The sequence below is a fragment of the Calypte anna genome, chromosome 20 (genome assembly GCF_003957555.1).
Source record: "Calypte anna isolate BGI_N300 chromosome 20, bCalAnn1_v1.p, whole genome shotgun sequence".
Classification (NCBI taxonomy): domain Eukaryota; kingdom Metazoa; phylum Chordata; class Aves; order Apodiformes; family Trochilidae; genus Calypte; species Calypte anna.
Window position 1 is genome coordinate 14,702,039 of NC_044265.1, and position 27,866 is coordinate 14,729,904.

Sequence of the window (27,866 nt, forward strand, 5' to 3'; positions counted from 1 at the left end):
CACCTGCTGCCAGTGGTGCCTGACATGGTGACACCGGGCAGGGCTGTCACAGTGCCAGCAGCCATGCCCAGAGCAGACCCCCATCCTCACACCCATTCTCCACGCTGCCACCGCCCTCGTACCAGCCAAAGAAGCATCTGACAGCAAACAAACCTTTTTTTTCCCTGGTTATTTCAGCTCATTCATCGCCTCCTCGGGGCAGGCAGAGCTGTCAGTGCCTGAACCTCACTCATCCGTTTAACCTTGGGGGACGGAACCCATTTGGGCCGGATACCGCTCATCAGTGGGCAGACCCGGGAGCGCCCGCGGCGGCTGCGCCTGATGGATGGGCTACACGGGCCCCGCCTGACCTGTGCTTGTACCTTATCTGCATTGCTGCCGGAGGCTCTTCATCACGCCGACAGCTCCACCAGCACCTGCCTGGCAGCAGAGCCTCGCCAGGGACAGCAGGCACAGGCGGGACAGGCTCTGCAGAAGGTGACAAACACCGTGCCAGGGATGGGAGAGGATGCCGGGCCTGGTGAAGGGTTTGCCAGCTGTGCCCGTGCCACCTTCCCGGCTGCAGAGGGGCTGGAGGGATGGGGACACCCCCCCGGGAGTGGAGCCGGTGCCAGAGAGGATGCAGAACACCCTCACCACCAGCAGTGCCACGGGCTGGGCCGAAGGGAGAGACCAAGCTGCTGCACTTGTCCTTTGGGTGACATTTTGCCAACGAAGGGTCCTGTGACAGTAAGGGAGCAGGAACTGAGCCGGGCAGCCCAGAGCCCCAGTGACAGATGAGCACTGCCAAGAACCGACACAAAAGCCATTTGGTGTGGGGAAATGATAGATGCTAACACTAATTTTAAGCACAGGCAGCCGAATTCCTCCAGACAGTCACAGCACTCAGGATTTAGGGCACAGCTGCTGGGTTCAGATAAGGTGTGAAGCCAGCCCGGCATGCAGGGCCTTCCTTTATAACGAGCAGGGGGGTGATGGATGGGGGCGGCTGGGCGGTGTAACCTCTGCATTTGGAGCCTTTCAAATCCCTCACCATCAATCCCGGTTCCTGCTGGGCAGAGGGAGGGGGGCCAGCAGCAAGCACAGCCCCATCACTTGGACTGTGCATCTCCCCCCACACTGTGGGCACCTTCACAGCTGGCAGCAGCATTGGAGGGACCTGCCCAGCTGGTTCCCCCAGCACCATGCTCCACATCCCTCCTCTCCACCCAAAGAGCATCACTGGCTGCTCCCACATGCCACTGGAGAGCTGTGGCCCAGTGTGAGGACAGGCATGGAATCGGAATGTCCTGCCCTCCCCGGGGACATCCCTGCCTGCCCAGCACTGCACCTGGTGAGCAGGCTCTGACCTCCCCGGGCAGCACGGGCACACGGGAGCAGCCCGAGGTATTTATGGTAAAGGCAGAGCTGGAAATGGCAAGTGCTGTGCTTGTCTGTAGCATTTAATCTTTCTTATGACCTTATAAAAACACCTATTTGTGTTGAGATTTTAAATTCACTCCTTAAATCACGTGCTACGGGCTCCACACTGTATTAATTTCTCTTCAAGTAAATGAGTTTGGTATTTGCTCTGTTCCAGCACCAGCACAGCCGGAGCGTGGAAAGGACACAGAGCACAGCCAGACCTGCACCTCTGTGCTCATCCTGTGTGCAGCCTCACACACACAGCCCCTGCACGGCCCCCACATGACAGCACTCACCAGCACCGCACTCCTCTGAAGGCATCTTGTCCCCTCCAGCTCGGGGTGGCCTGAGCTCCCCAGCCAACACTCCCTCCCCCGGGAGGAGGTGGCAGAGCTGGGGATGAAGGTCGGAGGCAGCTGGCACGGGGAAGGAGCATCCAGCTGAGCACAGAACAGCACGGGGACAACCTGAGCAGAGGAGTTCCCAGCACAGCTCACCAGCCAGCGCCACGGGGGTGGATGTGCTGCGGGGGTGCAGTCGGTCAGCTCAAATAGGCTCTCCTCATTATGATGCTAATTGCTGGGAATGAAAATCCAGGTGCACTTGGGGAAAAGCTTGTTAACAATATTGCAACTGATTAAGGTCGCGGGGCATTTTTTCCGTGTTGAGTGCAGCCTGGGAATCTAATGTCTGTTTTATTTTTATCTCTGCGACTCTGAGGTCCTTCCGAGGTGTTCTACCAGGCACTTTCAAACCGTGCTTGTCAAGATCCTACTGCCGCGGTCCTTGGGTGTGGGATCAGCCCTTGTGCACAGCTGGAAATCACCACAACGGGCACCACTCCCGGTGTGGGGCAGCACACGGTGCCTCCAGTCCCCAAACCCACCCGCCCTTCCCCACCCCAGAGCCTGAAGCACCCGAAGCAGGAGCACCACCGGCTGGACACCACCAGCCACACATCGGCATGGCTTGGCACAACACAACGCAGCATGGCACGGCACGGCACAGCACCAGGATGCAGTGGGTCCTGTCCTCTCTCAGGCAAGGGTTGGTTGTGGGGCAGGCAGAGAGAGTTTATGATCTCCTTAATGGCGTGCACAGGGTCCCAAACTGCCACTAGTTTGCCTCCGAGGAAACGCTTCATTTGGGCAATGTATTTAAAGGAATTAATTATAATTTTATTAATATTTATGGGCCTTATGGAGAAGCTGATAGTCGCTATTTGAGGGTATTAGCTCTTATCTTACACTGGGCAGGATCGTGGTGTTTGGAGGGAACTTTGTGATGAAAGCACCACAGCTGCCTTGTGCTACACATCCAAACCGTGTGTGAAGGGCTAATGAATATCTGTTGGAATTAATAACCCTGACCACGTGCTCCTGTCCCCCGAGCAGCCAAACACCCCTCCGAGCATCCCTCTGAGCAGGGATGGGTGCAGCTGCCTGCTCGGGGCCAAGCTGTGGGTGTTGGGGAGCCAGGGAAGCCATCTCCCTCCCCTTCTCCAGACCTCCACAGCAGCAGCACAGCTGCCACACCAGACACGGTGCTGCCGGTGCTCCCATCCATCCACCCTGGAGAAGAGTGCTGGGAGGGGCTTGGGGCTAACAGCCCCAGCAGCCCCCGCCTCATCCATAACCGGATCCCGACCTCTCGCTATAGCAAAGTTCACATCAATTTTCCTTCCCCTCATTTGTCTGTAAACCATGAAGAAAGATCACCGCCGTCTGCCCGCATCAGCCCTCCGCGGTGATGTATGGCTGTAATAAAAACCCCATTTTGGGACCTGCCTTCCCCGAGCCGTCAGCCGGCACGCCACGCGTGGCCGTGCCACCGGCACCGCGGGCTGGGGGCTGCCACCACCACCCCGGCCCCCGGTTATGGATCGGAGCTATTAGAGCTATTACGGAGCAGCCGCCTCTGTGCCGGTAGCTCCCGGTGGCGGGGAACGGCCCGATGGGGACTGGGGGGGGACAACGCACTGTGGCCCGGCCCGGCCCGAGCTGCCCACGCAATGGTCATGGCTGCAGGGATGAGGCAATGAGGAGGGGGAGCTGCCGACAAAGGATGGGGACGGGATGTCACCCCCCGTGGCTGCCCCCCGCAGGGATGCGTGGTCAATGGCTCCTTTCACGTTTTCATCTCCCCTGCTCTAATTCCGCCGTCTGCCGACAAAGCTGGGGAGGGACCGTGCCCGGCAAACCCGCTCCGGAGCACACACCGCCCCCCGAGGCACCTCTGTCCCCCTGCCCCGTCCCGGAGGTACCGGGGGCTGCCAGAGCGGGTAGGCATGACCCACCAGTTCTGCTCCAGCTCCCCGGTGATGCCCCAGGGATCTCTGTCCCGCTCCGACCCTGCCCTCCCTCCCTCCGCCTCACTGCTTCCCCCTCCCCTTTAACCCCTGCCCCAGGGTCCCCGCTGTGGCGGGCACAGGCCGGGCTGTCACCAGCATCGGGGCTCCTGGAGCCCTGCACACTGCGACGGAGCAACAGCCTCCTCTGCCGGCGGCCGCGCCGGGATCGGGCCCGCAGCCCCTGCACAGAGACCCTGCAGGCGAGGGCACCGGAGGGCTCCTCAGCCCAGGCCCCGGCACCAGCGCAAACAGGGCTGGCGGTTCCGTGCCTCATACCCAAGATTTCTGTAGCAAAGAGGTGCGTTTGGCCGCTTGGGATGACGCAAACAGGAATTTCCAAGCAGGAAAAACCCTCCTTGAAGGTGTAAAACCCCGCGTGAGCGCGCAGAGGTAACGTCGGCAGCACAATGACACCCGCTCGCAGCCGGGATGACCTTGGGACACCCTCAGGCAGGTGCACGGCGAGGTGAGCAGCAGCCTCAGCCCTGACCCCAGCGCAACACCCGCCTGCCGGGACACGGCTGCAACCGGGGCAGCAGCGGGGATGCACCCCCCCCACCCACCCCCCATCCACCGCCCGGCCCCGCGGAGGAATGGTGCTCCGTGCTCGGTGCTGGGTGCACGGCGTGGGGCAGTGGGTGCGCTGACGGGGACACGTCGCACCAGCTTCCCACGCTCCCTCGGGGACAGGCTCGTCCACGGGGATACGGCCAGCTGTCACACAGGGAGATGCGCGCACCAGGTCGGGAGCGGGACAGGCAGGAGTCAGGTCCCCGGGACGGGCATAGCCGGGGACAGCCCCCAGCACACCCTGTGCCACGCTGGCAGGATGGCCACCGCCCAGGGGAGCATCGTCCTGCTCAGTCCCCGCGAGTTCCTGTCCCATAAACCCGACTCATCACCTGTTACACCAGGGCAGCGCTGGACACTGCAGTGCTGAGCCCCTGAGCTCGGTGAGGAAACCCCCCTGCCCTCTGCCCCTGCCCCGGGGGCTTCCCAGCACCTCCAGGTCCTGCAACAGCAAGAAAGTGCCATCTGCACCCTCCTGGTCACACTGGATTGTACCCCCTGCCCCCTCTATACCAAACTACAGAGTTACAGCCCATTCCTCTGGTCTCCTCGTGGCTGTGAGGGTGACCCCGGCCCGTGCCTCCCTTTCCCCCAGGGAGGGTGCAGTTAGGTGCTGATGTCCCCACCCTGGCTGCAGCCTGGCTGCTGGGGCTGGGACGGGGCCGTGGTAAATGATTTCTCAGGCATTAACACGTCCTGAGGCTGTCCCTGCCTCGGGCACAACTGTGAAACGCAGCCAGTTTCGGCACCCGAAGGTTATGTGTGTGGCAGCCCCTCCCCGGCCCCACGCCGATATAAACCCCCTCCACCCCTGCTGCCCATCTGGCACCTGCTGCGAGCACCATGAAGAACTCTGGCATTCTGCTTCTGGGCATCCTGGCCCTGTGTGCCCATCTGCGTGTGGCCACCGCTGATCCCGTGGGCATGGGTGAGTGCTGGGGGGCACAGGGTGGCTGCATCCCACTGGTTCTGGGAGGCTGAGGGACTGGCTGGGGCCAGGGGACACCCAGGGAAAGAGCAGGAACACCGATCACTGCGGCACAGAACCTGGCACTGCCCTGGCTCCAGGGCACCCCAGACACCACCAGGAACCTGTGAGGCTCCAGTTGCATTGAGGAGGGGGCTGCTGGGGTCAGTGCCATGTGTACTGGCAGAGGAGGCTCAGTGGGAGCTGGGGCTGGGCCCCAGAGGGCTCAGGTAACTCCCCATGATCCAGCCCCTGCACACAGCACAGGGACCCCAAGCTCCAGCTTCCAGGGCCTGACATCTCCCAGAGGACAAGGTGTCCCATTGCTGTCCCCTGCTTGCCCCACTCTGTGCTGGCAGTAGGAGGCCACGCAGCTGCCCCAGGCACCTTGCCTCACCCTGCAATGCTCCTCTTTTAATCATTGACCACCCATGCAGGGATTCGTGACTCCAGCACCTTCTCTGCTGCCATGAAGGAGCCACGGTCACCTGCAGGGTCTTGGGTGCAGCCAGCGTGACCAGGTTCAGGCAGTGCCTGCCAAGGATGCTTCAGGGAAGAGCTTTTGGGATCAGGCGGTGATCCCATCAGGCTACTGATCCCACATCCTCAGCCAAGATCCTCCCCTGGGACATGCCTTGGCATGGGGACGGCTGCCCTTGGCCGTGCAGTCAGACCCCCACATTCCCCAAAGACACCCTCAGCCTGGAGGCAGAGCCAGGGCAGATCCCAAACACCATGCACTGGGAATGGGAGCAAAACCATTTCTGTCTCTGGGAAAGTGATGCCACCTGCATGGGCTGGAGCCACCAGCACGTTCAGTCCCTCTCCAGCTGCTCCTGCTGGCTGGGGCCAGCTTCAGCTGGATCAGCCACTCACGACCAGCTGGGCATGCTGGGGCCAAGGTGTAACCTTGGGCAAACCCATCAATGCCCATGCTGCTCCCCACAGCTCTCTCCCTCCTCTATAGTTTCCTAATCTCCTGCCATGACACTGTTTCTGGGCTCCCATCTGCCCCTCTCTGGCTGCTCCAACGCAGCCCAGTTTCTGGAACCCATGCTCACAGCCTCCAAGCTGCAGCTGCTCACCACCAGCACCGCGGGCACCCTGCACACCAGGGCAGAGCCAGCACAGGCAATGCCCCTCACAGGGAAGTGCCAGCAGAGGGGCAGCAGCTCAGTCACAATGGGCCACCGAGGCAGCCCCTACCCTGGCAGCAGGAACAGCATTGCCAGCGCCAGCAGCACCTCTGGGAAACTTTCTGTGGGGTCTGGATGGGCTCTGTCCCTGCACAGCCCAGGCAGGAACAGTGTGGGTCCCTTGCCCCCATTCCAGGAGGCAGTGCTCACACCACCCATATGATGCTCACCCTTGTGGTGACCATGTTAACACCCCCATCCTGCCCCAGCCACCAGAGAACCAGGCCCCAGCACAGGGACAGGAGTCACCGAGATACAACATGGCCACCCATATTCAGGGAGTCCTGGCACTGGCCCTGGAATGGAAACACCAGCCCAACCCACCTCCCCTCCCCAAAACACTGTCCCCACTGCGGCTGGAGTGGGAGCATCCCAAGCAACCCTGGCAGTTCCACAGCACCCAGCCACTGAGCACCCCAGCCCGGAGGGTGCAGGGACAAGGACAGGACAAGCCCTGTGTCCCTTGGTCTGTGCCCCGTCCCCAGGTGTAGGCTCAGTTGCTGATGCTGGTGTGGCACTGCCTGCCCCAGCTCCTGCTCCTGCATAAACACTGGTGGGGAGGGGACCACAGGCAAAGGCAAACAGTTACTGATTTACTGCCACTCAGCTCCGTGCCACATTGTTGACTGTGGGGTTAAATTACCTGGAGACGGACCCCGGCTGAGCAGACATGGGCTCGTGACTTGGGGCAGGGACCGTGTCCTCAGCCCCATGCACCCCAGGCCCACACCAGACTGCTGGGGATGCCCTGGAGCCCCTTACAGTGAGGAAGTCATGTCACTGGAGATAGGCAGGTCACCAGGCAGGAGAGGCTCAGCATGGGACCGTGCCCAGGGAGCTGGGATGCTCTGGGATTGCCTCCCAGCGGAGGGGTCCAGCAGGTGCCCCTGGCCAAGCAGCACCGGCACCACATGGAGGGATCCTCCTCACTACAGCAGCCAAATGACCCAAAGCACAGAGCCAAAACCAGGAGCTGTGAGCAAAGGGTCCTCAGAGACACAGGGGCCCTTTTGTCCCCTGGCACAGGGCTGGGCTGCTCAGTCAGCAACCCCGGAGGAATGGAATCACCGACCATGCCTGTGGAGGAGCCAGGAGCCAGGGCAGCAGCAAACACTGATGGGCGCAGGGCAGCCACGGCAGGGAGCTGGGCATGGCCACACAACCCCTGCCTTGACACTGCCAGGGCCCGCCAGAGCACGGCACATGTGCCATGGGATGGGTATCCCTGAGAGCTACCAGGCCCGGGGGTCATTGGGTCACGTCACCCCTCTCCCCCCATGCCCTGAAGTACTTGGCATGTGGCCGGAGCACGCTGGCAGCTTGCTCCCCAAAGCCACCGGATCAACCGGCACTGCCGGACAGCCCAGCAGCATCCCCGGGGCTGCGAGATGGCGGGGCTGCAGGGAGAGGACACGGCTGGGCAGCAGGAGCTGCCGGGGAGGCATGGGGGAGCCCAGGGCGGGCGCCTGCCTGGAGCAAAGCCAGCCTGGAGGGCCTTTCAGTCAAGGAGAGAATGCTGGAGGAGAACAAGTGGCTGGAGCAGGAGCTGAGCGAGCAGCAGCAGCATCTGAGCCACAGCCCCTGGCCATGCTGACAGCTCATCCCAGCCACGGGCATCACCAGCCCAGGCCGGGGCCTCTGTTCATGCTCAGGGAGATCTGAGTGCGTTTAGCCCGTACCCCATCCCCAGCACACCCATGCCCACCGTGCTCCCCACTGGCGGCACCAGCCACATCCCCACGCCCTCTGGTAGCCAAGGCCTGCGAGAGGCCACTGCAGTCCCGCGTCTTGTCGAGGGTCCGGTGCATGGAGGGGGTCCGGTGCATGGAGGGGGTCCTGCGTGCAGCGCAGGGGCCATGGCCGGTGGCTGTTGGCTGCTCTTCCTGCCGGGCAAGTTTTCGGCGTGGCTGCCCGGTCTCCTCCAGGCTCCCCCTCCCTGGTCGGCAGCCAGCAGCGGCAGATACCTGATACTCGGGTTGTGCAAGCGCGAAGGGGGAGCTTGTCCCTGCCCGGCCCTTGGGAGCCACCCGGAAGGCCGAGCCCTCCCGGCCCCACCTGGAGAGGAGCTTAAAGGGCGGCCGGCGGCCCCGCAGGCGCAGCGCCGGCTCCCGCACCATGCCCACGGCCCGCAGCATGCTCCTCCTGGCCGGGCTCCTGGCTCTCGGGGCAGAGCTGCCTCCAGCATCCGCCCAGAATGTCACCAGTGAGTATGAGCGCACGTCTCGGCACGGCCCAGCACGGTTCGGCACGCCCCGGGCCGGCCGCCAGCATCCCTTCCAGCCCCGCGGCCTGCGGAGTGGGGGCCGGTGCCGAGAGCCGGCCGGTGCCCGGCACCATTGGGCTCAGCAGCATCCCGGCACCCAGCCCGGGGCTGGCGGCAGCATCTCCCACCCCGGGCCGGCAGCCATCGCCCCGCCGCGGGGCCGGTAGCCCCGGCGCCCGCCCATGTCCCGCGCCTTTGCCTTGCAGCGAAAGCCGGCGTGTGCCCGGACCCCGCCGCGGAAGCAGTGAACTGCACGGTGGGGTGCCAGTCCGATGGCGACTGCGAGAGCACCCTCAAGTGCTGCCCGGCGGCCTGCGGCAAGGCCTGCCTGAAGCCCGACGGTAACGCTCCCTCCTGCTCCCGGCCCCGCTGCCACAAGCCCGCAGCTCGGCCCGGCTGGGGGCACCGGTGCCCCGGTAGCCCCTCGTGCCTCTGGCTGCAGCGTGGTCACTGGGGGCTGCCCCGTCGGGCCCAGTGCACCCCCAGCCCTGCACCAGACACGGCCCCGCAGCTGAGCGCACGGAGTGTGCTTGTTCTGCTGGAGAGCAGCCCCAGGGGACAGGCACAGCATTTGGGATCTCCAGCTGCAAACACGTGGATGTGAACCCCAGGCTCCGGTACCTCCATCGCCGCCTGTGAGGACTGAGCCGGCCCAGTGCTGCAGCAGGGGACAGTGCTGGTGGCAGGCAGTGGGACGGCTGGGCACAGGCTTCCTGGGAGGCACACCTCCCTGCCAGGGCCTGAGCTGAGCTTACAAGGACATGGCCAAGGCTGTCCATGGTGGCTGTGGGGGCAAACAGGGCCAAGGCTGCTGTGTGGGCTGCTGCTGCGGCTGCACATCCTGTGCCAGTCATGCACGCCGCAGCACAGGGACCAGGGGGACCACATGTCGTCCCTGTTGTGTCCTGGCCCAGTCAGGTTTGTGAAGCACCAACGGCCAAAGCTGTGGGGTGGAGGGACCACCAGCCAGCATGGGGGGCCCTGCTCTGTGGCAGCCAGGGGCCAGGGTTGTGTTCATGGTTCTGGGAGCTGTAGGGTCAGCCCTGCTCCTCGTGCCAGGCCAGCGGGTCTCAGGCCATGTCCCTTCACCTTTGCAGAGAAGCCCGGCACCTGCCCACCCGTCAGCCCAGGCATCCCCATGCTGGGTGTCTGCACCAACCAGTGCAAGACTGACTCCAACTGTTCCGGGAGCCAGAAGTGCTGCAGAAATGGCTGCGGCAAAGTCTCCTGCGTGACACCCCTCCACTGAGGTCAGCTGGGCACCCCCCGACCCTAGAGACCCCACAGCACAGTGCCCATCCCACTGACAGCCCCTCTGTTCCCTTTGCAGGCACAGCCACCTCCTGACCACCCAACCACAGGGAAGCTGCTGCCCAGCACCAGTCCCGCGTGCCCAGACAACCCCCAGCCCCACACTAACCCTCCAGCCTGGAGCCTTCAGCCTCAGCTTCCCCTCCAGGGTCCCCCACTTGGGGTACACCACAGCCCCCACACTCTCTCCAATAAAGCAACCTCTCCCTACCATGCTCGTGGATGCCTCTCTGTCCCACTGTGCACCCAGCCCCATCCTGCCCACTACAGCTGAGCACTGGAGCTGCTTGGGTGGGCTGTCTGGCCATGTACCAGGCTGCCCCTGCACACCAAATCCTCCACCTTCACCCAGATGTGCTCACAATGTGACCATCATGGCACAACCACATCCATTGGAGCAGATCCGCAATGGCCCAGGAACAGGGAAGGGGGGAGGGACTGCAAGAGTGACATTGCAGCAGCACGGCCCAAGCCCCTGCTTCCCCACACTCTCCCAGCATGGCTGTGGCACCTTGCTCCTGGCAGGACCCCTAAGGAGCCATGGTCTGTGAAGCCTCCAGCTCCTGCTCTGTCCCCCCTCACTGATGAGCCCCTCCTCAGTTCCACAGCTCCCTTCAGCAGCCTTTCCTACTCTGTGGGTGTTTGGAGGCAACCAGCCATGCTCCCTGGCAGGACCAGGTGGACTCTGAGGACCAGGGACAGGACACTGCTCCCCTGTCCATCCACATTCTCTTTCCAGGAGCACAGGTGATCGGGGTCCCTGGGCACTGCCCGTCCTCAGCTCAGCTGCTCACGGGTCACCAGTGACCTGGAAAGGGCCCTGCCAGGGATGTGCCAGTCCCAGGACTCTCCCCCACACTGGATTGTTCGTGCCCGGCACTCCCACGGTCTGGATACGGTGCTGCCGTGGGAAGGAGCAGCTCGGTCGGCCCCCGGCAGGGTTTAAATTGGGGCCCAGCAGCACGGGCCCCTCACAGCAACGCGATGCCGGCCGAGCGCACCTCCCTCCTGCTGCTCCTGGCGCTACTCCTGGAGCTCTCGCCCACCCCGGCCCACCAAAGCCGCAGCGGGGACCGCGGCTCTGCTCCTGCCAGCACCCCGGCACCGCTCCGGGCCCGTCGGGGACGCTGGCCCCCCGCAGCCCTGCAAGACCCGGGAAAGGCGGGCGAGTGCCCTGCGGGGAGGAGCGGAGCCCGCCAGCCCCTCTGGCTGTACTGCCTCTCCGACCGGAGCTGCCCCGGTGCCGAGAAGTGCTGCCGGAGCCGGGGGGTCAGGACCTGCCTCCACCCCGCCGCAGGTACCACCGGCCACCCAGGGATGCCAGTGCGGGGCCCGGCGGTGTGTGGGATGCGGGTGGGGGCCGGGTGACCCCAGTGCGGGCACGGGACGGCACGGAGCTTCTTCCCCTGCAGAGAGCCCGGGCTACTGTCCCCGCACCAACGGGGCCACCGAGGCGAGCTGCAGCACCGGCTGCCACAACGACACGGCCTGCGCCCCCGGGGAGAAATGCTGCGCCCGTGGGTGCTGTGCCCGCTGCCTGCGTCCCGAGCCGGGTAAGGCGGCCCATGTGTCCCCCTGATACCAGACAGCCCCCTCCCCGGGCAGCCCCCCAGCGGGCAGCTCCCCACCGCTCTGTGAGGCAGCCGTGGGCACACAGAGCCCCTCTCCTCCAGCCAAACCCGGGTCCTGTCCGCGGAGGCTCGCCCGACGGAGGGATGCTGCTTGTCCCAACCGCTGTGCCGACGACCGGGACTGCCCTGGGGACCTCAAGTGCTGCTTCTCCGGCTGTGGGCTGGCCTGCATCCCCCCGGGCACAGGTACAGCCCTGCAGGCTCCGCTCCACCAGCACCACCACACCTGCATCCCCCCCCACCCAAGCATGTGCACCCCCGGCACTGCCCATGGCTGCCCCACGGCCACCCCGCGAATCTTCCTCCCCCGCGGAGCTCGGCGTGTGCCCGGCCGTGCCGCCGGACCAGCCCCAGCAGCCGTGCCCGGCCGAGTGTGCAGCCGATGGCAGCCATCCAGCCCCGGGGAGCGTGTGTGGCCGGCTGGGGCTGCCGGTGCCCTCTCTCACCACGGACACAGCCCGAACCTCCTGAGCCCCTGGGCAGGCGCACTGCGGGGAGGGGTCCCCGTGGTCAGCTTCTCCGTGGTGGGTGGGCAGCACACTGAGGGGTAGCAGGGCTGTACCCCCACCCTGCACCCCGTCCTGACACCCCACTGGGGCTGGGTGCTGGTAGGGACCACAGCCAGGGTTGTCCACCCCTCCACCTGGCATCCCATATCTGGGGCGACTGGTCTCACTGCGTCACACTGGAGTGGGTTCATGGCTGGGGGCTGGGAGTAGGACAGGGGACAGGATGGGGACAGGATGAAGAGCGAGGCTGTGCCAGGAGCACGGCAGTGGGAAGCAGGACCCCGGCACGGCCGCAGCCTCCTGTGTCCCCAGGGATCCGTCATGCCGCCGTGAAGCCCGGTGCGTGCCCTGTGTTGCTGCGGGGCTCTCTGGGACCCTGCCTGGAGCTGTGTGACACCGACAGAGACTGCCCCGGGGCTGCCAAGTGCTGCACCACCGGCTGTGGCCATGTCTGCAAAACGGCCACTGAGGGTAAAGTTCCAGTGCCCAGTGGGGCTGACACCCGCCCGTGTCCCCTCCCCGGACTGAGCCCCCACAGCCAGGTCAAGCACCCCCTTGGCTGCACCCGCCCTCCCCAGGGGCCGTCCCTCGCTGTCATCCTCCAGGGATGATGGGACTGGGGGACCCAGCTGCTGTCCTCATGGGGCAGGAGTGGGTGGAGGGCTCACTCTGAGAGGTGCCAGCCCACCAGAAGTGAGCCCTTCATCCCTCTCTTTCTCCACATGTGCCAGCACGGCGCGGGCTCTGTCCCCCAGAGGCTGACGGTGATGGGAAGGCCCAATGCCACCTCCTCTGCATGCAGGACAAGGATTGCCCCCCTGGACAGAAGTGCTGCCTGCGGGGCTGTGGTCGGGCGTGTGTTCCCCTGCTGCAGGGTACGCCGCCCCCCCCCACACCTCCGGGGGCCCAGCAGCCAGGGCACTGAGCAGGGCTCGCCCTTAGAGGGCACTGGGGGGGACACAGGTGGGAACAGCCCAGGGTGCCTCCTCTTCAGGGAGGGACCCTCCCATCTTGTACCGCCCCCCTCCTCTGTCTCTTCCAGGCAAGCCCCGCCGCCAGGCCAAGACTCCCGACAACCTGGATGCGGAGGCAAGCCCCTGAAACCCCCGCTGGCCCCGGCTGCATCTGAAAGAAAATAAACTGGAACATGGCCACCTTCTTCTCGGGATCACCATCCCCCTGCTCTGTGGCGGGTGCCGGGGAGGCGCGGGCAGCCCCGGGGCAGGGAGAGGTTCTCATTTCCTTGCGGATGCCCTCCGGACAGCACTGTCCTGCGGTGATAATCCCGCAGGGCCCAGGCTACACTAATATCCCCTCGCAGCCACGGACCCGAGCGCAGGAACCAGTTCACTCGGACTCCTCGCACCAAGGGAGGGATCATTTGGATCACAAAGTGTGAAAACCCGGCTGGAAAAGCAGTCTGGGTGAGGGTGCCTGGAGCACCCGGAGCGGGACAGGGCAGGGAGCAGCACAGAGGCCACGTCAGCACCCGCTGGCTTCCCAGCCCTGTCACCATGGTGGGACATCGAGCTGGCCTGGGACACCTCTCCCACTTCATAGTGCGGGATCTCGAGTGGTTTTGTGCACGGAGGCCACATAGAGCTGAGCCAAGCCGTGTCTGCGCCAGCATGGCAGAGCCCCTCGGGCTGCTCCCATCGCAGCCCTCACCCCGGGGAGGTGAGGAGGAGGGAGGGCTGGCGGTGATCCCAAGGAAGAGGGGGACAGCCGGCTGCCGCGTGGCTGGGCCTGTGCGTGGTGGCAGACAGCAGCCGCCCAACCCCAGCTGCCCCCTCGGTCCCCCCGGTCAGTCTGACCCGCATCTCGGCCCGAGATAAGCGGGATGGCTGGCAGGGTGCCGGCGATTCTGGGAACTGCCCCTCCTCCTGCCCCTCCTGCCCGTGGCACGGCCACCCCGGGTTCAGCAGCCCCACCACCATTCTGGGCACCTCCGACCGAGGCTTTAAACACGGTCCTGGCCACACACGGCATCCCCGGCAGCACTATGGGGCTGGGGGTTTTCTTCATCCTGGGGCTCCTGGTCCTCAGGGCAGAGCTGGGCCCTACACCAGAGACAGGCGGTGAGTACCGGCAGGCAGTGCCGGCAGCTGCCAGGCACAGGCTGGCACTGCCTGGCACTTGCTGGTGGGGACAGTGATCCATCTGGTTGCGCCCTCCCTGCAGAGGTGGTTTGGGATGTCTGTGCTCACAGAGCCCGGTGCTCGTCCTGGCACCAAGGAGGAGTTTGTGAGCATAGGGGAGCTGTGCGGGGCCCTGTCCCCCCAACTCCTGTGACACCAGGCTCTGCTCCTCCCACCTGCTGCATTTTCTGCACCCCTCTAGTCCCCAGCGTTCCGAGGGCCCCATATCCCAGCAGAGGGATCTGGGCTGCGGGTGCCGCTTCCTGGCACAGACCCTTACTGCCGGGCCGTGGGACAGTGCCAGATCGGTGGTGCCCAGCCCCAGCTCTGCTCTGCCCACCCCCAAGCAGTACTGGGTTCCTTTGTTTTAACCAAACAGCTGCTGTTTGGGGTGAAACCCCCGGCAGCGGCTCTGTTTGCAGCCCAAACAGCGTGGCCCGGCTACGGCTGTTTGTACAAACTGCTGCCCCCACCGCATCGTCCCCCAGGCGGGCGGGAGCCGGGCATGGCTGGAGCTCGCCCACGCCTGTCCCCCCGGACTCTGACCCCCACAGGGGGACCCACGTCCCGCTCCCAGGGACAGGGCAGGAGCTGGCCTGACGCCGCCGTCCCGCCGCAGGGCAGCCGCAGAAGCCGGGGAGGTGCCCGCGGGACTTCACCCGCTGCCTGCGCCTGCAGCCCCCGCTCTGTGCCAACGACTCCGGCTGCCCCGGCTGGCACAAGTGCTGCCCGCGGGACTGCCGACTCCGCTGCATCCCCCCGGCAGAAGGTACAGCACCACCGCATGGCCACCGCCGCTGTCCCCCGTCCCTGTCCCAGTGCTGTCCCCGTTGCCACGGAGCCGCTCCACGCGCGGCTGGCGCGTGTCCTGCCCACAGCTGCCGAGACCGGCGTGGGGGGAAGCTCCGGCAGGGGCAGGTTTCCCGCCGACACAGTCCCACCGCCTTGCAGAGAAACCCGGTGCCTGCCCGGCAGCGGCCCCCGAGGGGCTCTTCGTCCCCTGCTCCTTCCCCTGCCTGGAGGACAAGGACTGCGTGGGAGCGCAGAAGTGCTGCCCGCTGAGCTGCGGCCCAGCCTGCCTGGAGCCCGTGCGGGCTGAGGACACCCCCGCCATCCCGGGCTGCCCGCGGGGCCTCTCCACGCCGCCGGCATCTGCCACCTCCACGCCCACACTGGCCCCCACGGCAGTCACGCAACGCGTCCCCGACAGTTCCGCCGGGAGTCCCAACACCGAAGGCAGGCGCCGGGTGTGCGGGGGGCGTGAGGAGAAGCCGGGGACCCCTGGGGTGGCAGGGCGGGGGGTGCCGAAGCTCGGTGCCCGCTCTGCCGCACCGGAGCAGCCCAAACGCAGGGGGTGCCCGCGGCTCTGGAGGGGCCGTGCCGGAAGCGGTGCCGAGGCGGTAGCGACTGCCCTGCCGCGCAGAAGCGCTGCAACAGAAGCTGCGGGTGCCGGTGCCTGCCGGTGCCCCCGGCCGGTGAGGGGGGACGGGGCGGGGAGGGGGAGCACCGCTGTCTCAAGGGTGTGAGGGGTGATGCCGGGCTCCCCTAATGGCACGGAGCAGTAGCACAAGGGGGGTCTCGGCCGTGCCCCGGGGGCCGGTGTGCAGCCGTGAGCAGTGTGCCCCATAGGAACCCCTACGGCCACTCCAGCGTGGCAGGAGGGGACGAGGTGCCGGAGTGACGGAGACTGCGGCGACGGGGAGATGTGCTGCGACGGGCGGTGTGCGGAGCTGTGCATCGCCGAGCGCCAAGGTGGGGCGTGGGAGGCGGCAAGGGCAGCTCCTCCGCGCAGCCCCGGTGCCCTCGGCAGAGGGGTCCGATGCCAGCCCCGTGGCTCTGACCAGAGGCGCTGCCGCTGTGGAACAGAACCGTGCTGCAGTGCCCGGTGTGCTCGGGGCTGCGGTGCCGAGGGGGGAGCTGTGTGCCCCATGGGGGTGGCCGGGTTGCGGTGTGAGTCTGTGTAGCCCTCTCTGAGGGTCCCACAGCAACCCCGTGCCATGCCCTGCAGCAAAGCCTGGGTTCTGCCCGGTCCGCGCCGGGCTGTTCCCCAGCTACGACTGCCGATCCCGGTGCTGGCACGACTTCGAGTGCCCCGGCGAGCAGAAGTGCTGCCTGAGCGGATGCGACTACGTCTGCCTGCCCCCGGCTCCAGGTGAGAGGCCCTCAGCTCCTCACCGGGCAGGACCCACCCCCCCCCCCAGCTCCGGGGGCTGCGGGTCTGGGTGGGGACACCCGCTGTCACACCCCGTGCCCCCAGCGCCGCTGCGTCCCGCCCCCCAGAAAAACCGGGCATCTGTCCCCTCCTGACCGAGGAGCCGCTTGCTACCGTGGCCCCGTGTGGACCCTCCTGCACCGGGGACGGGCAGTGCCCCGGGGCCCACAAGTGTTGCAGGACCAGATGTGGCCACATCTGTGTGGCCCCCGAGCCAGGTGAGGAGACAGTCACCAGGAGGGCGGTATCACACACCTCCGAGCACAACAGCGAACCTCTCGTGGAGCAGGACATGGGGCTCAGCCCCCCGCCCGGTGCAGCCGCCCTGAGGCGGGGGGAAGGAGGGTGCCCTCAGCTTGGGGGGGTCCCTGCCTTTGCTACCCCTTCCCGCCCCTCTCAGACAAACCCGGAGTGTGCCCGAAGGTGAAGCCGCTGCAGCCGCCGGAGCCGTGCACGGAACAGGATTCCTGCGTCCACGACAGGGACTGTCCCCGACAGGAGAAGTGCTGCTTCTCCGGCTGCGCCATGCGCTGCGCCCGCCCTGCCCGCGGTGAGCGTCGGTACCGGCACCGGACCGGGATGTGCGGTGACCCTGTGTCCTCACCGGGTACCCCTGTCCCGCAGAGCACCCCGGGGAGTGCCCCCCGGCAGAGCCGTGCTGGGACCCCCGCCGCCGGCGCGGGAGCCGGTGCTTGGACGACAGCGTCTGCCAGCATGAGGAGAAGTGCTGCGGTACCGGCTGCGGCTGGGACTGCGTGCCCGTGCCCAGAGGTGGGAGCAGCCCGCGCCGGGGGAGGAGCGACAGACAGCCCCCCAGGGCAGCCGGGTGACAGCGGGTCTGCCCCTGCAGAGAGATGGGACGGGGCCGGCGGCCGCTGCACAGAGGAGTGCGAGGCCGATGCGCAGTGTCCCTGGGGACAGAGGTGCACCAGCACCGGCTGCGGCCGCGTCTGCATGGACATCCCCGGGGGTGAGAGCCAGCTGCCCCCGGGAGCCACGCGGGGTCATCCCGGGGTGCCCCATGGCCGGGTGACCCCAACAGCTGCCCCCCAGCCGGGTGCTCTCCTTGCAGGCAGAGTGGGAGTGTGTCCCGTCACCAGGGAGGGGGGGACCTGCCTGGACCTCTGCAGCCTGGACGAGGAGTGTCCCTGGGGCCACAAGTGCTGCAGCAACGGCTGTGGACACGTCTGCACACCCGCCTCTCTGCAGGGTGAGCCCCTTGCACCGGGGCACAGTGAGCCCAGGAACCCCCGTGCACTGCCCCCCCGTTTCCAGCTGCCATCACCACGCTGGAGCCCGGTGCCCGGGGCAGCTGTGCCCGTAGGCTTCTGCACCCTCCCTGCTCCAGGGTCACCACCTGACCCCGTCCTTCCCCACACGCCCTCTTCTCGTTCCATGCAAGTGATGAGTATGCACGGCCTCAGCTTGGAGCCGCCCTTGTCACTGTCCCCTCCTGCCCGCAGAGCGTGAGGCCGTGTCTGTGGCCCAGCATGGTTCTGTGCCGTGCAGGGAGGCTTGCAAGGCTGACTCACAGTGTCCCTGGGGACAGAGGTGCACCCGCACCAGCTGTGGCCACATCTGCACAGACATCCCTGGAGGTGAGAGCCACTCACACCCCCGGCAGCTGTGGGGTGCCCCATAGTCGGCTGCCCCTCAGCCGGGTGCTCTCCTTGCAGGCAGAGTGGGAGTGTGCCCCATCTCCAGGGGCCGTGGGACATGCCTGGACCTCTGCAGCCTGGATGAGGACTGTCCCGGGGGCCACAAGTGCTGCAGCAATGGCTGCGGCCATGTCTGCACCCGGGTGCCTGGTGGTAAGGGGGCCCAGGGCCACCAAGCTGGGGCCAGCTCCACAGCTGGCACCGGGGCACCTGTGTGTGCCAGCCAGACCTGTGTCACGGGAACAGCCCTCAGCACGGTTCTGGTTCCGGATCAGCATGGCCGCAGGGACAGCTCTGTTGCTGCTTTGGGGCACGCAGAGCCGGAGGGATGTGGAGCAGGATGAAGCTCTGGGCAGAGCTGGGTGTGCTCAGCTGTGCTGTGGCTGCTGTGCCCTTGTCCTCACAGCCTCGGGGCTCCCTAAGGGCACATTCTCCTTTTCAGACACTGCATGACAGGGGAGCAGCAACTCCTTGGCAGGAGGACACCTTCTTTAGGGAAGACCGGGTGGTGATGGGCCCCAGCTGGCCTGTCCTCTTCCCAACACTTCCCTCAATAAAACACCGGTGTGGCCACCTCCAGGCCCCCCAAGACTCAGTAGCACCAGGCTGGCCCCACCAGCCCCAGGACACCCCTTCAGCTCCTGGAGCAGCCCCAGTTTTCCCATGGATCGCTGGGTTTAGGGGCTCAGCCCATACCAGGGATGGTGCCATGGGGCCAGTGAAGCAGACACAGATCCATGGGGCCAGGGCCAGGCTGTGGGATGGGCACCACCCCGGGCATCCACTGAGGCGGGGGTGGGGGCTGGGGCCAGGTCTTCTCCATTTTGTCACTTTAGATCCCAGCCGGGTCATGTCAGCAGCTTGAGGGCAGAGCCAAGCCAGAAGCCCATCCAGAGGCAGTGGGGGCTGTGACGTGGTGGCCAGGCAAGCCCTGAAGCCACAAACCCTGATCCTGAGGGCACTCGTTACCCAGTTCCAGCTCGGGAGGGTGGCCCGGAGGGATGGGCACTGCCTGCTTGGGCAGGAAGGACGAGACCCAGACGTGCTCATCCAAGGACCCGTCCTTGTATTGAAGTGTCACAGCCCCAGGGGAGGGCCGGGCTCCTCGGGCTGGGCACCACGGCCTGGGAGGGGGCAGCTGCATCCCTGCGCCCGCGTGTCCCTGCCCTCGGCCGGCGAGGACGTCCCTGCCACCGCCGGGCAAACCCCGACGTGGCTGCCTCAGTCAGCGGGCCTGTTGCTGCCAGCCCACGGGGAACGGCTCCCTGTGGAGTCAGGGATGGGGATGCAGCTTCCCTCGGGCCGGGGCCGCATGACTGCTCTTGCCATCGGGCTACCGGGCACCTGGAATGGAGAGACAGGGGGTCGTGAGCAGGGCCAGCCACCGTCGGCAGAAGGAGCAGCCTCTGGCCATGGTACATGGCTCACAGTACACCGTGGCTAGTTACCGAGGTGGGAGCAGGCCTTGAAACACTCGCCCTTGGTCTCAAAGTTGTTCCTGTTGCCGCCGCAGCCGCCGTAGATGAACTCCTCACACTGATGGCTGGAGGCGTTGAAGAAGAAGCGTCGGAAAAGCGCCTTGCAGCTCCCACAGACAGAGGGCAGGTAGCAGAAATCTGTGTGGCCCAAGGGGGATGGGCTGAGCTGGAGGAGAGCCTGCTCCTAGGAGAAGTCTGCCCAGCTCTGATCCCTGCTCGCCGCCAAATTCTTCCCCAGCTCTGCGCCCTCCTACCCCACAGCTCCACGCTCCAGCAGCCATGGTTCTCCCCAACCACAGAGTGTGGGGCCCCCCGGGGTCTGCAGGACGTGGTAAGAACTCAGGGGAACCCCAGGACCCTCCTTCCCCGTTTGCTGAGCTCACCCCTCCCAGTGCCCGCCCCAGCATTTGCCCACCGCCGCGGCACCAAGCCCTCACCCAGCACCGGCTCCTGGCAGGTGTAGCCGCACTTGCTGGGGCAGCACTTGGAGGTGCCGGGGCAGCCGGCGTCACTGGTGCAGCGGGAGCAGCCGGTGTACCCGCGGCAGGCGCCGCAGCCCGTGTCCAGAGGGTCCTCCACCTCCGCGATGTGGTAGCAGTACCCGGGCTTGACTGCGGGACACAGCGGCCGGGACGCTGGGGATGGACACAGAGCCGGGGCCGAGCAGCCCTCCCCCATGCCCCGGTGCCAGATGGCCCTCGCCCCGGCACCGGCAGGGAGGAACAACGGGCAGCCACGGCACCCAGAGCATCCCCGTCCCCAGGACGGTGAACTCACCCATCCCCGGCTCCTCTCTTCCAGCAGGGCGAAGGGTCGGGCTGGAGCGTGCGGCGAGGGGGAGCAGGGCTGCAGCGAGCAGGAGGAGGAGGAGGAGGCCGGGCGGCAGATCCATGGTGTCCTGGGCAGCCGGGTCTGGGCCGCGGGCGCGGCGGGCTGGGATTTAAGGTGTGCCGGTGGGGCGGAGGGAGCAGGGCTGGCTCCCGAGCCTGGATAATTCCTGCCGTGCAGGTAACCAGCCGCACCCAGGCAGGGCCCGGCCTCCCCAGCAGCATCCCGGCCACAGCCCTTGAGCCGGGGGGACCGGTAGGACGGGACGGCTGCCCCGGCACGGCCCTCGGGGAGCGGCTGCAGCATGGCTGGGGCACCGCCGGGGCACACCCGCAGCCCCCTGGGACAAGCAGGTGATGCGGATGGGCAGGAGGAGGTCAGTGCTGGCCTTTCCGCTGCCGCAAGCGTGGCAGGGCACGGAAAGCCTCTGGCTCAGGGAAGGATCTGTGGTACCGCACATCGTGGCACTGCTGTCTCTGCGGTGCAGGTCCTAGGAGAGCGGCTGTGCCAGAGCAGTGCGGGGCGCGGGCCCTGCTCCCCGGTCTTCCGCACGCCGGGATGGTCTCACACGCGGGGCCCAGCCCGCGGTATCAGCCGTCGCTGCCGCAGAAGGGAGGTCCCGGAGGGAGGAATGCTCCCGCCTCTTCCCACCCTGCAGATGCCACCGGCCCTTTGCCACCCTCCCACCACCCCCTCCCGGCTCGGGCCACCCCCTTTGCTCACTCTCCCGGGGGGCTGCCCCCGCATAGCATAGCTCTATGGCCCCGGCAGCGGATTTGGGTCCCGGGACCGCATCGTGCCGGTGCCAGGGGCATCCCCCGGGGCAGGGCTGGGCTCGCAGCCCTCCCGCTGTGCCTGGGAGCAGGCGGGCCCCTGGCACTCCACCAGCAGCCGTGGGCGGGCGTGGGGTGAAACCTGACAAAAGGAGGGAGAAACGAATTAAGCTGTTCCCATTCAGCAGGAATTATTGTCTTCCTAATTAATGCCATAATTACTGTCTCGGGGGGGGGGAGGAGGGAGAGGAAAGCTCAGTGGGAACAGGCCAAGAAAGCCGGTCTTGGGGTGGGGTTGCAGGGAGGTGCCGTGACCCACCTGTGCCCCACTGTATGTCCTCCCCACCTCTCCTCCAGAGGCCTCAGAGGAGCCCCGGGACTGAGCCCCCAGCAGTGTCCCCGTGGGGGCACACAGTGACACGGTGAAGCCTGAGTGGGGTGGGACCAGAGCTGGAGCGGCACGATGGTGTCAGTGGGGAGCACGAGGTCAGGGCAGGAGGTTGAAGGGGACCCCTCCACAGGGACTGCGGTGGTCCCAGGGTCACCAAGCTGCCCACCAAGCTGTCTCCCACAACCTTGAGCTACAGGATGTTCCCGGTTGCACAGAGTCCCAGGAGGGCTGGGCTGTGGCACTGAAACCCACTGGGGCTACATCTCCCCCGCTATTTCTCAGAGCTATCTTGGCTGCCTGGTGACTGCTGTAGTGACTGACAGCCCCTGCTGTCCCCAGCAGCCCCTGCTGTCCCCAAACCGGGGCAGCACCAGGGCTGAGACAGAGGGAGGCCGAGGTGGACACAGGAGCAGTCCCGGGGATGTCAGGGTTCAGGCACTATGGGGATGATGCTCTGCCAGGCAGAAATCGGGGTTGCACGGAATGGAAGAACCCACCCCACAGGTGACCCGTGTCTGTGACCCCTGTCCTGCCCTGGCACCGTGTCCTGCTCACACAGCTGGGGACGCTGAGAGTCAGCGATGGGCGCAGTCACCGGGCAGAGCCACAGGGCAGAGGAAACAGCAACCGGGGCAGCCCGGCCCGGGGAGCACCCAGGAATGTGGCACCTCCCAGGGCGGGCACCGGGAGGGGATGGGCACAGGGACGGGCTGAGCCACCAGACGGATGCTCCTGCCTGGCCCAGGTGTGTGTCAGGGTAGACATGGGGGGGGGCCAAGGGTCAGAGTGGGTCCCGGCTGGCCCCACATGAAGCCCCCTAACACATCGGGACTGTGGATCATCAGGGCTGGCACAAGCCGAGCACTGTCCCTGCTGCCCACCTGGGGACAGGGGCAGGGGACACCCCAGTGCTCCCACTGCCCTGTCACCCCCATCTCACACATGGGAACGCATGGATGGGAGAGGTCCCCGTGCTGCTGGCAAGCACACAGGGCTGCCCAGCCAGCCAGGACTGCGGTGGGGACACACAGGGACACACGGCTCAGGTGGCACCGGCACACACAGTGTGGACTGCACACCCCCCTGCACACCCATGGAGCGTGGCTTGCACACGCATGCACACGTGTCCACACGTGTCTGGCCTGGATCACACATGCACACGTGCAGCAGCAGGTCCTGCCCGGCCCTCCTGCCCCCCCGGGACAGGCGCTCCCGGAAGGAGCGGGCAGGGAAAGTCCCGGTGCTCCGGTGCCTCCATCCTTGCGATGCGCTGCACCAGCAGCCCCGCCTGCAGCCCCCCGGATGGACAGTAGCCCCTGGGACAGCTTGTGGCTCTCTCCCAGAGACCCCCACCGTACACGGGACCCCCTGGGAGGGCCGTGCCTGAGTGACTACCATGAGTGTCCAGGCACGGGCAGAGCTGTGGGTGGGAAGCACAGCCACCCCTGGGCAGGGAGGGTCCCTCCAAGTGGTGGTGCTGGCAGAGACCCCTGCCAGGAGCCCCAGAAGCAGGTGGCCAGGGCTCGTGGCCTGGCTCTGACAAGGAGGTGGGACCCCGAGCTGTGACCCTGCAGTTCCGGTGCCCAGGCAGAGCCCCGGTGCAGCCTCTGGCCCTAAAGCCCCCATCCTACCCCGTTCTCCACCACCAGCCCGAGGCACGGGGCCGGGTGGGCACGTGTGGACAGGAGGTGCGGGGCCAAAGGGCCGGTGTCAGCATGGGGCTGTGGACCGTGTCGGGTCATAGGACGTCCCTCAGGAGCCAGCGATTGTTCCTGGAGGCAGAACAATGCCTGGAGAGGTGCCAGGGCACCACGGGCCGCTCCACCATCAGCCACCGCCGCTGCCTCAGCAGGGGCAGCGCCACACCGGGGTCCACAGCCCCACACCGGGGTCCACAGCCCCACACTGCCGCCTGCCCCGTCCCTGTCCCTTAGTGCGGGAAGCCGAGCTGGCTGCTCCTGTGGCACCACAAGGATCTTCAGGGCTGCTGAGAGCCCAGCAGAACCCTGATGGCTCCCCACACAGCTCCTCCAGAGGCAGCACCGAGGAGGGACAGGACGGAGGGGTCACGCTCGGACTGAGTGTGCTGGGCACTGGGGCAGGGATGGGGTCACTGGGAACAGCCTCCAGCCCAGCAGCATTTAAACCCTGGCCTGAGTCTGGGCAGCAGCCCCTGCACCACCCACCCCACGCTGCCCCACGCCATGAGGCTGCTGTCCCTGCTCCTGCTCCTGGGGCTCTGCTGCCTCTGGGCCCGGATGGTGACCACAGGTGAGCTCGGGATGGGGCTGTGGGAGGACATGGCTGCACACATGGGGACCAGCACGGCTGTGGTCAGGGGGCACTGTCCCAGCTGTGCATGGGGCAGAAGTGACCAGCACAGCTCCTGAGTGCTCCCCTGGGAGGGCTGACCAGGATCTCAGGCTCCCTTGCCCCCAGGGACCCACTGCATGCTCTGAGGAAATGGCTGGGGGATGCTCCTGTATCTCCTCAGGATTCACCTAGCCCCTGCCTGGACCAAACTGAGGACCCTGCATGTGCTGCCACCCCAGACCAGACAGCTGGACATGGAGGGATCCATCAGTCCCAGGATGAGCATCTGTCTCCCTGACCCTGCCTCCACCCCCTTGCCCCCAGTTCCACACTGAGCATGGGTGTCTCCATGCCCCCCCTCAGTAAATCCAGTCTGTGATGACCACCGGCTGGCTCTCTCTCTGTCATTCTCCTGCCAAGTCCCCAATGGTCCCCAAGCCCCTGTGGGAGGGACAGGGCTTGGGACAGGGTCCCCCACCAGCAGCAGGGACCCATGGGTGCCTGCCAACATGGCTCCTGGCCAAGCCCTGCCACAGCAGCTGATTTGGGGGATGCTGGGGAGCCTCAGCCATAAAGCTGCCCCCCCCAGGGAGCCCCAAGGTGCTGGGGGACACAGACCTCACAGGAGGTCCCCCGAGGTTCTCTGCTGGCCCCCGGCAGGAGCCTGCTCAGGAGCATCCTTGTGGCCACATTGCTGTGCCAAGCCCACCCCAGGCAGGAGCAGCTGTGGGAGCTCGTGATGCCAGGGCAGGACCAGACAGCCCCCACAGCCTGGCTGTGCAGGCACTGTGACCACAGACAGCTTGTCACACCAAGCCAGTGTCCCAGTGTGGGGTTTATTAGGAAAGAGAATGTCCTGCCCAAAATACTGCTGGTGCCCAGGACTGGCAGTGGCAGAGGTAGGAAGAGGAGGAGGCTGGGGGTGGCCACCCCTGTGCACGCTCACTGCAGGCTCTCCTTGCCCCACACACTCCTTGCACACCCCTTGGAATCGGTCACCAAGTGTCATAACTGTTACCACCACCATCATCATCATCACTGCCATCATCATCCCCGTAGTCATAGTTGTCATTGTCATTGACATCACCATCATCTTCATCACCACCATCGTCATCACCATCGTTGTCATCACCATCATTGTCACCATCATCGTCACCATCATCTTCACCATTGTCTTCACCATTGTCATTGCCATCATCATCACCACCATCATCACCATCACCATTGTCATCATCATTGTTGTCACCATCGCCATCCTCATTTTTCTCTTCATCATCGTCACCGTCATCATCATCCTCCTTGTCATCATCCTCCTTGTCATCATCCTCCCCACTGTCACCCTTCTCAGACTCAGGCTTCTCTCCTCCCTCAGGTTTCCCTTCACCCTCGGGTTTCTTCCCCCCAGTCTCTGGCTTCTCCCCCAGCACAGGTTTCTCCACAGTCTCTGGTTTGCCCCCGGTCTCTGGTTTCACCACAACCTCTGGTTTTCCCTCAGCCTTACCCCCACATGCTGGTTCTCCCGCCCAGCTGGGTTTCTCCTCATTGGTTGGCTTCCCATCCTGCAGGGGCTCGTCCTCTGCTGAGGGCTCAGCCAAGCTCACCGGCTCCTTCCCCGCGGTGGGTGTTGTGGCAGTCACCGTTGTGGCCCCGGGCTGGCACCGGTCCTTACCCGCCTGGCCCACCCCCAGCTGCTGCTCCCCACCCGCAGTGACGGTGCTGGGCTGGGCTGCGGGCACCGTGCTGGGCTGGGCTGCGGGCACCGTGCTGGGCTCCTGGCCGGGCAAGGGGCTGTTTTCTGTGGGAGCACATCCCGGCTGCCTGGCAGGAGCTGCTCTGGGGAGCCCTGGAAGGGAGCAGAGAGCAGCAGTGTCAGACCCGGTGTGACAGCCCCGTGCTGCTCCCACCCAGCTCCCAGCCCTGACCCGGCCCTCGGCATCGCCCCGAGCCCCGGAGCGGTACCAGGGCGGCCGCGCAGCCGCTGTGCTGGCGGGAGGGGGGTGGTACCGCCGGGTCCGGAACCAGACGGGAGGCGGGGACCCGGGAAAACAGCTTTGCAGAACAAGAGCATTTGGGAAGTGATGGCATTTCTGCCGACACATTTCATCAGCATGCGGTGGCCCCGGGGTCTTGTTACGGAGCAGGACAAACCCGGCCCCAGCTGCACGGGGGGGTCTGAGCTTCCCAACACAGCATCCGCTGGCATCAGGAGCACTCGGGAAGGAGGGGCTCCGTAAAACTGCTCTAAAATCATCCCACGGCTCATTCCAAGAAATACCATGTCCACTTCTGTGAAATTTGGCCTGTTTTTCCAAGGGAAAAAAAAAAAAAAAAAAAAAAAAAAAAAAAAAAAAAAAAAAAAAAAGGAAGGAAAAACCTGGAAGGTTTGGTGCTTTTGCGTGCTCGCGGGGTAAATGCCCTGAGGCGAATGCAGGGAGCTGGGGGGAGGGCAGCAGAGCTCGTGATGCCCCCAGGAGGGCTGAGGGGAGGGGGTGTCCCCATCACCCCGGGGGGGTCCCAGCAAGGCAGAACCATCTGCCCCACCCCGGGCAGCCCTGCCTGGATCTGGACTAGACACTCTAGGCCAGGCTGATGCTTCCACCAGTCCCTGCCCTGGTGGGAGGTTCAATGGACGAAGCTCCTCCCGAGCATCCCCAGCTGGCACCGCTGCTGCCTCCAGACCCAGCGGCGGTTTTGCTGAATTCAAAAATTATAAAATTTAAGCAAGAGCTAAATAAACCTCACAAAGGCTATGACCCTGCATCCAAAGCTTTCATAAATACAGAAACTGAAACAAACACCACCCAGCATCAGCACTGCTCTGGCTGAAGATGCCCCTGCTCAGGGCAGGGTGGTCTTCAAAGGTCCCCTCCCCTCAAGCTGTTCTGTTCTATGAGAAGAAGGAAATAAAAATCTTCCAGTCTCTCGGGGCTGGGTGTGCCAGCCTGTACTTGCCTGAGGTGGGTGCTGCCTGCAGCTCTGCCCACAGGGCCAGCAGCCCCAGCAGGACGATGCCTCTCGCTCTCATGCTGCTGGGGACAGTGGCCAGGGCTGAGCCGGGTGGCAATTTAAAGTTCTTGCCAGGCAGCCCGGGAATGGGAGGAAGCAGCTCACAGGTGACTGGCAGGAACCTCCCACATTTGCCCACATTTGCAATTCTGTTTTCTGCAGGGCCACCTTTCTCCACCCACAGCTGAGGCAGGAGCAGGATCCATCGGGAAGAACAGGATGAGGCCCAGGAAGAGGGAGGGAGCCCGGCGGGTCCTGCCCCAGCCCCACCACAGCCCCAGAGCCTCCCAGCTTTACCACTGGGATTTGCCTGCACCAGAGGCCCATGCCAAGGTTAACCACAAATGAAACGCAGTGCCACACTGCTTCCTTTTCCTCTGCATCTGATTTCAGGGCAAAGACATTTAATCTCTTTGAGATAATAGATGACGTGAGTGCTCACCCATTTCAGTTAAGTTATTCTCCAGTCACACAGGGGTGCTACTCAATATCTGATTTTGCAATTTTGTCCTTCCCTCTTTAATTATTTCTTCCTGAGGTATGCACCAACCAAAGAGCAATCAATATCACAGCAGAACTGCTCTGGTCAGGACACACCAGCACCAGGCAAGAACGGGTCAGACTTGCTGGGTCAAAAGACCAAGTTTAACTCTGCAGCTGTGGGGGGAGTGAAACGAATCGCTTTGAGCTCAACATTATCCTGCTGTTCTCAGCAAATCTGTGCTACCTGACACGAGCCCTGAAAAGGCCAAATTCCCCCCAGAGCTTTCCACCAGAGCCACACCAGGGCAATGCCAGGGCAGTGGGAGGGCAGGTGCTGTGTGGACAGAGGTCCTGTGGCTGCAGGAAATGCACTGCCCGTGCGGGT

The 27,866-nt window shown here is 65.2% G+C and overlaps 5 protein-coding genes across 8 annotated transcripts; 3 read left to right on the forward strand and 2 right to left on the reverse strand.

Annotated features, from left to right (window-relative positions):
* The first annotated feature begins 8,513 nt into the window (after window positions 1–8,513).
* LOC103532174 (WAP four-disulfide core domain protein 2) lies at window positions 8,514–10,272 on the forward strand. The gene is made up of 4 exons (XM_030463234.1): window positions 8,514–8,690; window positions 8,957–9,091; window positions 9,848–10,000; window positions 10,081–10,272. Exons 1-3 carry the CDS (start codon window positions 8,603–8,605, stop codon window positions 9,997–9,999), a joined length of 375 nt encoding a protein of 124 aa, XP_030319094.1. The 5' UTR covers window positions 8,514–8,602; the 3' UTR covers window position 10,000; window positions 10,081–10,272.
* A 773-nt stretch (window positions 10,273–11,045) lies between these two features.
* Window positions 11,046–13,302, forward strand: LOC115599466 (WAP four-disulfide core domain protein 3-like). The gene is made up of 6 exons (XM_030463378.1): window positions 11,046–11,358; window positions 11,474–11,614; window positions 11,735–11,883; window positions 12,537–12,672; window positions 12,933–13,076; window positions 13,244–13,302. Exons 1-6 carry the CDS (start codon window positions 11,046–11,048, stop codon window positions 13,300–13,302), a joined length of 942 nt encoding a protein of 313 aa, XP_030319238.1.
* A 724-nt stretch (window positions 13,303–14,026) lies between these two features.
* LOC115599447 (progranulin-like) lies at window positions 14,027–19,170 on the forward strand. Of its 4 annotated transcripts, none has more exons than XM_030463228.1 (13): window positions 14,027–14,279; window positions 14,959–15,108; window positions 15,291–15,575; window positions 15,969–16,091; window positions 16,348–16,491; window positions 16,620–16,769; window positions 16,952–17,101; window positions 17,176–17,322; window positions 17,402–17,521; window positions 17,605–17,761; window positions 17,954–18,149; window positions 18,228–18,362; window positions 18,652–19,170. In XM_030463228.1, exons 1-13 carry the CDS (start codon window positions 14,042–14,044, stop codon window positions 19,072–19,074), a joined length of 2,418 nt encoding a protein of 805 aa, XP_030319088.1. In that variant the 5' UTR covers window positions 14,027–14,041; the 3' UTR covers window positions 19,075–19,170. The 4 variants fall into 4 exon arrangements, with proteins under 4 accessions (XP_030319088.1, XP_030319089.1, XP_030319091.1 ...); XM_030463229.1 differs by having other exon boundaries at window positions 17,624–17,761; window positions 18,015–18,149; window positions 18,652–18,743; XM_030463231.1 differs by lacking the exons at window positions 18,228–18,362; window positions 18,652–19,170 and having other exon boundaries at window positions 17,624–17,761; window positions 17,954–18,106.
* A 59-nt stretch (window positions 19,171–19,229) lies between these two features.
* Window positions 19,230–21,138, reverse strand: SPINT4 (serine peptidase inhibitor, Kunitz type 4). The gene is made up of 5 exons (XM_030463233.1): window positions 20,969–21,138; window positions 20,465–20,620; window positions 20,125–20,298; window positions 19,658–19,825; window positions 19,230–19,553 (listed from the first exon to the last, which is right to left on the reverse strand). The coding sequence occupies exons 1-5, from the start codon at window positions 20,973–20,975 to the stop codon at window positions 19,543–19,545; spliced, it is 516 nt and encodes a 171-aa protein (XP_030319093.1). The 5' UTR covers window positions 20,976–21,138; the 3' UTR covers window positions 19,230–19,542.
* Window positions 21,139–24,987: 3,849 nt separating this feature from the next.
* Window positions 24,988–27,256, reverse strand: LOC115599467 (transcription initiation factor TFIID subunit 11-like). Its single transcript, XM_030463380.1, has 2 exons — window positions 26,945–27,256; window positions 24,988–25,835 (listed from the first exon to the last, which is right to left on the reverse strand). The coding sequence occupies exons 1-2, from the start codon at window positions 27,015–27,017 to the stop codon at window positions 24,988–24,990; spliced, it is 921 nt and encodes a 306-aa protein (XP_030319240.1). The 5' UTR covers window positions 27,018–27,256.
* Window positions 27,257–27,866: the final 610 nt, after the last annotated feature.

Excerpts from the sequence above, each read along its gene's own strand:
- LOC115599466 (XM_030463378.1), top strand. The coding sequence starts at position 11,046 with ATGCCGGCCGAGCGCACCTCCCTCCTGCTGCTCCTGGCGCTACTCCTG. Across the intron at positions 11,884-12,536 it reads TCCCCCCGGGCACAGGTACA|CCCGGTGCGTGCCCTGTGTT; the intron begins GCCCTGCAGGCT and ends GCCGCCGTGAAG. Across the intron at positions 13,077-13,243 it reads GTGTGTTCCCCTGCTGCAGG|GCAAGCCCCGCCGCCAGGCC; the intron begins GTACGCCGCCCC and ends TGTCTCTTCCAG.
- LOC103532174 (XM_030463234.1), top strand. The coding sequence starts at position 8,603 with ATGCCCACGGCCCGCAGCATGCTCCTCCTGGCCGGGCTCCTGGCTCTC. Across the intron at positions 8,691-8,956 it reads ATCCGCCCAGAATGTCACCA|CGAAAGCCGGCGTGTGCCCG; the intron begins GTGAGTATGAGC and ends TTTGCCTTGCAG. Across the intron at positions 9,092-9,847 it reads GGCCTGCCTGAAGCCCGACG|AGAAGCCCGGCACCTGCCCA; the intron begins GTAACGCTCCCT and ends TCACCTTTGCAG.
- LOC115599467 (XM_030463380.1), bottom strand. The coding sequence starts at position 27,017 with ATGAGAGCGAGAGGCATCGTCCTGCTGGGGCTGCTGGCCCTGTGGGCA. Across the intron at positions 25,836-26,944 it reads GCAGGCAGCACCCACCTCAG|GGCTCCCCAGAGCAGCTCCT; the intron begins GCAAGTACAGGC and ends GCTCCCTTCCAG.
- SPINT4 (XM_030463233.1), bottom strand. Across the intron at positions 20,299-20,464 it reads AAGAGAGGAGCCGGGGATGG|TCAAGCCCGGGTACTGCTAC; the intron begins GTGAGTTCACCG and ends TGTGTCCCGCAG. Across the intron at positions 19,826-20,124 it reads CTGCCAGGAGCCGGTGCTGG|ATTTCTGCTACCTGCCCTCT; the intron begins GTGAGGGCTTGG and ends TGGGCCACACAG.
- LOC115599447 (XM_030463228.1), top strand. The coding sequence starts at position 14,042 with ATGGCTGGCAGGGTGCCGGCGATTCTGGGAACTGCCCCTCCTCCTGCC. Across the intron at positions 16,092-16,347 it reads GTGCATCGCCGAGCGCCAAG|CAAAGCCTGGGTTCTGCCCG; the intron begins GTGGGGCGTGGG and ends CATGCCCTGCAG. Across the intron at positions 16,492-16,619 it reads CTGCCTGCCCCCGGCTCCAG|AAAAACCGGGCATCTGTCCC; the intron begins GTGAGAGGCCCT and ends CCCGCCCCCCAG.